Below are 7495 nucleotides of genomic sequence, written 5' to 3' on the forward strand. Positions count from 1 at the left end.
GTTTCTTCCCCTGCTGTGATCAGGGATCAAGGGTCCAAGTCTTGCTGTTGCAGTTATTTGACGTGACCAGCCAGCAGCAGGATTTACACGGCATTGCGCTCATGGGTGGTGAAACACTCGCCCTTTTTCAGACATAATTAGGGGGCGTGGCCCAAGCCTTGTCATTGAACAGTGCCTTAGGCAGTGGCTGGATTCCAAGGAGCCTTATAAAGGACCCCCTCCCTTTCTGGGAGGCCTGCCTGAAAGGAACAAACAGTTAACTCTCACCTCTCATTGTAGAATTCCTTTGTCGGCATACACCACAATGCATATGTTCCATCATTGGTAATGGGCATATGGGTTTTTTCTAGTTTTGTTTTTCTCTCTCTCTCTTTTCTCACATAAACAATGTTTCTATGAACATTTTGGCACAAGGGTTTTTCTAGACTATCAGTTTAGGAGAGGACTTATTATATGTTATCAAGTAATGACAAACAGGCCAGGCATGGTGGCTCATGCCTGTAATTCTAGCACTTTGTGGGACTGAGGCAGCAGGATTGCTTCGACCCAGGAGTTCAAGACCAGCCTAGGTATAACAGTGAGACCTTGTCTCTACAAAAATAAATTAATTAATTAATTAAAAAAAAAAAATATATATATATAAATTAGCTGGGCATGGTGGTGCACGCCTGTAGTCTCAGCACTTTGGGAGACCAAGGCGAGAGGATTGCCTGAGTCCAGGAGTTCAAGACCAGTCTGGGCAACTTGGTGAGACTTCATCTCTACAATAAATCAAACAATTAGCCGGGCATGGTAGTGCACACCTATAGATAGTTAAGCTATTTGGAAAGCTGAGACAGAAGGTCAAGGCTGCAGTAGCTATGGGCGTGCCACTGCATTCCAGCCTGGGTGACAGAGTGAGACTCCAACTCAAACTAATAGTAATAACAATAATAATGCCACAGTTTTTCAATATAGGTGTACCAATTTGTGTTCTGATGAACAGTGCTAGAGTGCTCCTGTCTCCATATCCTTACCAAGGTTTAGTATTTCCTGACTTTTTAATTTTTGCCAGTCTGGTAGGTGTACACTAATATTGTTAAATTTAGTTTTCATGTTCATGGTTATTGAGGTTGAGCATCTTTTCAGCCGCTTACAGACCACGTACGTTTATTTCTCGTGAAATGCCTGTTTGTGTCCTTTGCCTGTTTTTCTATTTGTGTTGTTACTTCTTAATGTTTGTAGCAGTTTATCTATCTATCTGTCATCTGTCTACCTTTTGGATAGTAATCCTTTGTCAATAATGTGTTTTAACTATCTTCCTATGTTGTACCTTGTCTTGTCACTCTTTGTGTCTTGGGATTTCTGATTGTGAGGTGCTCATTTTGTTTGGAACTTTATCTGTGAGAATTATTTCAGGGATAATTTACATGTTCTGCTTCCTGAAGCCTGGGGATTATTTTCAATTAATTATCCCTCCCCGATCACTTTAAATTAAAGTGAGGGTTTTTCTCAACTTGAACCTCTGAGGATCCCTCTTTCCTCCTTTCCCCCTCAGTCTAAGAATTTGAACTGCACACACCAGAGAAGAGGAAATTGAACTTTTAATTCTTGGGGAGATTTTTTTTTTTTCCAATCCATCCAGCACCAAGACAGGCAAGAGTCCTTGCTGCCCTCATCTGTGCAATGGGCTTATTTTTCCTTCACTTTTGCACGGAGAACTTGACTGTCTGGAGCCCAGCTGTAACAGGAGGCCTGTGTCTAGACCTGACACCTTCACAGGCTCTGGGCTCCTGCAGTCCCTTGGACTCATGGGAGTCAAACATCACTATCTCTAGGGTTCTCTAGAAGTTCCTAGAAGAGAAGCTGGTTTTACGTCCCAGAGTTTTTGCTTGTCCTTTATTTTCAGCCTATCTGCATACCTTTCTTTCCCTTTTGTTAGCTCACCAGCGACTTAAACATATTTTTAAATATTTATAATCTGGAATTGGAGTGATTTACATCAGGCTGATCTGGGTATCTGGTGTTCCCACTGCTGCAGCAAAAGTGGCATTTTTCCATGAGATGCTTTTACAGAAATCTCCAGACAGAGAGCCACACTTTATAAGGAGTTAAACTTAACTTAGGCTGAAGCAATGGGCTGTGAAGTATTCTCTTCCCTTTATTTAAAACAAAGCAGGCCTGGCATTGTGGCTCACGTCTGTAATCCCAGCACTTTGGGAAACCAAGGCGAGAGGATTGCCTGAGCCCAGGGGTTCGGGACCAGCCTGGGCAACATGGCAAGACCTCATCTCTACAATAAATCAAAAAAATCAGCCGGGTGTGGTGGCACATGCCTGTGGTTCCAGCTACTTGGAAGGCTGAACTCCAGCCTGGGCGACAGAGTGAGATTCCAACTCAAATATAAATAAATAAATAAATAAATAAATAAATAAATAAATAAATGGATATGGGATTTCCAACTTTTTAAAATTTTCATATATAAGTTTTAGGACTTCTGTGGTCAGAATGACAGTATAAGAAAGGCATTTTGCTGAGCGCAGTGGCTCATGCCTGTAATCCCAGCACTTTGGGAGGCAGAGGCGAGAGGATTACCTGAGCTCAGGGGTTCGACACCAGCCTGAGCAACATGGCGAGACCTCATCTCTACAATAAATCAAACAATTAGCTGGGCATGATAACTTGCACCTGTAGTTCCAGCTACTTGGGAGGCTGAGGCAGAAGGATCACCCGAGCCTAGCAGGTCGAGGCTGTGACTCCAACTCAAAAAAAAAAACAAGATAAATTTCCAAAGTCATCCACCTGTATACACCTGAAAGTAGGAGAGAAACAATCATATGGTCACAGGAGCATCACGGAAGAGCGAATGGACACTTGTAGGATTATATAGGGTAGGGGTCAGTCTTTGCTATATTCAAAAATTAAGAGGAGGAAAAATCCATTGTTACATAATCCTCTGAAACAAAAATGAAAGAATGCCACAAAGAAGCCAGTGGGAAATGTGAAATTTATAGGATGAGGATGTTGATCCCTTGATTTGTTGTTTTTCAGTCAGTATCACTGTTGCTGAGGCTAGAGGACAGTGACATGATCACAGCTCACCTCGGCCTAGACCTCCTGGGCTCAGGCGAACCTCCTGCCTCAGTCTCCCAAGTAGCTAGGACTACAGGTGCATGCTACCACATCTGACTAATTTTTAAGTTTTTTGTAGAGATGAGGTCTTGGTATGTTGCCCAGGCTGGTCTCGAACTCCTGGGCTCAAGCAGTCCCTCTTCCTTGGCCTCCCAAAGTGCTGGGATTACAGGCATGAGTCACCATACCGGGCCAGTGCTTTAACAGAGCACCGATGCCACCATAGAACCCCACTCCTGTGCTGTTTGGAATCCTTCTAACAAGCTTGTGGGATGGAGGGAGGGGAGGAAGAGTGGACACTGGCAAGAACCAAAACCCAGGCTCCTCCAACCAACCCAGCTAAAACTGTTCATTTATGTTGCACTGAACCTGAGGAATATATCCTATGTCCCCTGTACAAACCGGGAAGCTGGGCAGGGCAGGACTGGCTCTTGCCAACCGCAGATGGGAAGGTGGGCCCACAGAAGAGAAATCCCTTAACTAAGTTCCGTAGCAAGGGTCTGGGCCTTCTTGCCTCTTTTATGCTGAACTCTTTATTTTTGTAGCGACGCGGTCTTGCTGTGTTCCCTAGGCTAGTCTCGAACTTCTAGGCTCAAGCAATCCTCTCACCTTCCAAAGTGCTGGGATTACAGGCATGAGCCACCACACCCAGTCGCCTGGCCGTGTTAAGTTCTGCTTGAAAAGTCCGAAGGCAGAAGTTTCCCCGAGCCCCTTCTCATCTCAGCCTGTACACTTGTACATAAAGCCATCAACAACAAAAACCAGGTAAATATTAGGTTTGGGGCTGAGAGAAATTCTAATTTATTAGTTAATAGCATTCTGTTACTGTTGACTAACTGTTAGGTACTAAGCACTATTATGTACTAACTCATTTTTATCTGACATGCCTATACGGATAGGCCTTAGCTCAATTTTACAGATGAGGCCTGGGAAAGGTCAGTAACTCACAGAATACCACATGGCTAGTGAGAAGCAGAGGCTGTGACTCAGGCAGCCTTTGGCATATGTTTGGCCAGTGCCCTGAAGACAGAAAAGCTTGAGTAGGGCAGAGCTTGGGGGCCCCACGTGGTATCAAGGCCTGACTTGAATACTTACTTTTTTCTGTTGCCCAGGTCTGAGTGCAGTGGCGTGCTCATGGCCACTGGAGCCTTGACCTACTGGGCTCAGGCAATCCTTCTGCCTCAACCTCCTAATAGTTGGGACTACAGGTGCACCCCAGCTAATTTTTTTTTTATAGAGATGAGGTCTTGCTATGTTGCCCAGGCTGGTCTTACAACTTTTTTTTTTTTTTTTTGAGTTGGAGTCTCACTCTGTCGCCCAGACTGGAGTGCAGTGGCCGCTCCCGGCCACCGCAGCCTCAACCTGCTGGGTTCCAGCGATCCTTCCGCCTCAGCCTTCCAAGTAGCTGGAATTACAGGCATGCGCTACCATGCCCGGCTGATTTTTTTATTTATTGTAGAGATGAGGTCTTGCTGCCCAGGTGAGTCTCGAACTCGCGGGCTCAGGCAATCCACTCACCTCAGCCTCCCAAAGGCGCGGGATTACAGGCTGAGCCATCGAGCCCGGCTTTACAACTTTTTTAAATTATAAAAGTAACACATACAAATTTCAATTAATACTGAAGAGTACAAAGTAAAAGTTCTCAAGAGATAACTGCCCTTAGCAGATTTCTTTTTTGGTTTTTGGGTTGGAGTCTCACTCTGTTGACCAGGCTAGAGGGCAATGGCATGCTCACAGCCACCACAGCCTTGACCTACTGGGCTCAGGCGATCCTTCCACCTCAACCTCCTGAGAGTTGGGACTACAGGTGTACCCCACCATACCCAGCTAATTTTTTTTTTTATAGAGATGAGGTCTTCCGCCTCAGCCTTCCAAGTAGCTGGAGATACAGGCATGTACCACCACGCCCTGCTAATTTTTTGATTTCTTGTAGAGACGAAGTCTCGCCAAGTTGCCCAGGCTGATGATGAACCCCTGGGCTCAGGCAGTCCTCCTGCCTCGGCCTCTCTAAGTGCTGGGGTTCCAGATGTGAGCCATCACACCCAGCCTAGAGCACATTAGTTTCCTTTATGACTGCTCTCTCAGCTGACGCCTTAGAGAAGTCCAGAAGGGCCCACCTTCAGTGGTCGGCTGGCAGGCTCAGAGCGGGCCGGAAAGAGCTCCTTTAACTCTCTGTCCCTGGGAACTCTGGGTTCCCCTTGTCCATGATGGTGTCCATGCAGGGGGTTTGGAAGTCCCTGCCAGAACTGTGTCTGTGGAAGGTGGACAAGCCTTCACTGTTCCCAACTCCCAGCTGTTGCTTTTTTGAGTGGGGTCTCACTCTGTCACCCACCCAGGCTGGAGTGCAGTGGCACAATCATAGCTCACTCCGACCTCCTGGGCTCAGGTGATCCTCCTGCCTCAGCCTTCCCAGTAGCTGGGACTACAAGTACACGCCACAACACCCAGCTAATTTTTAACTTTTTGGTAGAGACGGTCTCGCTATGTTGCCCAGGCTGTTCTTGAACTCCTGGCCTCGTGATCCTCCTGCCCCAGCCTCCCAAAGTGCTGGGATGACAGGTGTAAGCCACAGTGCCCAGCTGTTGCTGGTCTTTGACCCAGCCATGTTTCTCCCCTCCTGAACCTTTGCTTGTCCTGGTCTTCCTGCCTGGAATTCCACTTTCCTTGCTGGGAGACAGAGTCTCCCAAATGCAGCCTTGGGGGCCACTGGACTCTACCAGGGTGTGGCATACAGGAAGCATCTAGGAGGGAAGCTGCAGTTCTGAAAGCCCAGAGCTGACTCTGAGGAAGAAGGTTCTCAGGCAGGAGAGAATTCTGTTGTTCTAGTTGTCGCAAATGATGTGCCACACCTGTTCTCCATAGCCTGAGGTCATGGTTTATTGAGCCCATTCTGGGCCCGAGTCTGGCTCAGGGCTGCAAAGACACCAACCCCTAGAACCTGGGCAACAGTCAGCAGCAGCGGGACCACCCAGAGGAGTGGCCTTGGGCTGGGGTTCCTGTTGGAGCCTGCCAGAGAAAGGGGTTGGGCGGATGGCGGGGTTGGGCGAGAGCCTGGCACTCCCCTCCACCCAGACCTTGCCACCAGACACTTTCTGCAGATAAGGTGGCCCATGACCCATCTGTCTTTGCTTAGTTCCCCATCGACTGCAGTTGTGCCATCTCCTGTCCTCACAGTGGCCAGCGTCCCCGTGTTGTCACCATACTCGGGGGGAGGCGCCCACAAGCCTTGCACCCATAGGCCCCAGCGTGGGCTCCTGCCCGTAAGCATCCTCAAAGCCCACAGGCCCTGGAGCGCTCATGATGTCCTGGGCCCGGCTGTGCCACTGCAGTGACTCGAGGATCGTCGGCGTCCTGCGGGGCGGGGGGAGTGAGCCCTTGCAGTGTCCCCAGCCCCTGGTGGCCCAGGAGCCAGGCACAGGCCCCAGGATGTTTGAAAGAACACATGCCACCCCCACCCCAAGCACCGGCAGTCCTGGTGCTGCAGGCGATGCCGCACATCTCCGGCCCCAAGCGCTGGCAGGCAGAGGCGCTGCAGAAGAAGTACACCTGGTCGGAAGACAAGGATGTCACAGTGCGGCTACACACAGAGGCGGCACGTGGGAGCCTAGAGGTCTGCGGCTGCTGCCCCTGCTGGCGGAGTGCGTGACGACACGCGCCGCCGCCCCATTTGGAATCCTCGCCCCATCCCTTCCCAGAGTCCCTGCAGGCAGGAAAGTGGGGAGCCCCAGCCCTGGCCTGGGGCAAGCACACTGCCTCTGGCTTTAGAGCCCTCAGGAGGGCGAAGGGGTGGGGGGCAAGGATGCAGGCACAGCCGGCAGCAGACATCAGCGCCCTCCCTCCCCTTCCTGGTCTCCAGAGACTGGGGGCACAGGGGCCGGTGGGTCACCATTCTGACCAGAAACACAAGTAGCAAGAGGAGCCGACCTGACCCAGCACCCAGCAGGCCCCACCCACGGGTGCCCTCATGCAGCAGGTCAGCGTCTCTTGACTCAGGAAGCAGCACACAGCGGAGATGGAACAAAGCCAGCATTCCCTGCTTACCAGGGAAATCAGTCCACATCCGATAGGATGATAGGCAGCGATTTAAAAATACAGAGATCTGTACATACTGTGTGAAAGATACGGTGTGTTGTTCAACAGGACAGAGTTATGCAATAGTGTGTCACCTACAGGGCCTTTTGAATATTGCACAGAATGCTCAAATATGGCTGGGCGAGGTGGCTCACGCTTGTCATCCCCGCACTTTGGGAAGCTGAGGCGGGAAGATTGCTCGAGTCCAGGGGTTTGAGACCAGTCTGGGCAACGTAGCAAGATCCTTAAAAAGATTAGCTGAAGCCAGGCTCGGTGGCTCAGCCTGTAATCCCGTGCCTTTGGGAGGCTGAGG

The 7495-nt window shown here is 49.5% G+C and overlaps 1 protein-coding gene across 1 annotated transcript in view; it reads right to left on the reverse strand.

Moving 5' to 3' along the window:
* Window positions 1–5980: 5980 nt before the first annotated feature.
* ZP1 (zona pellucida glycoprotein 1) overlaps window positions 5981–7495 on the reverse strand; it is an 8743-nt gene continuing 7228 nt past the window's right edge. Inside the window, 4 exon segments of the mRNA XM_008048078.2 lie at window positions 5981–6117; window positions 6344–6427; window positions 6430–6462; window positions 6576–6657. Of these exon segments, the coding sequence (XP_008046269.2) occupies window positions 5981–6117; window positions 6344–6427; window positions 6430–6462; window positions 6576–6657 (336 nt within the window).

Source organism: Carlito syrichta, unplaced genomic scaffold (genome assembly GCF_000164805.1).
Source record: "Carlito syrichta isolate Samal-C Ts95f unplaced genomic scaffold, Tarsius_syrichta-2.0.1 Scaffold120490, whole genome shotgun sequence".
NCBI classification, from domain to species: Eukaryota; Metazoa; Chordata; class Mammalia; order Primates; family Tarsiidae; genus Carlito; species Carlito syrichta.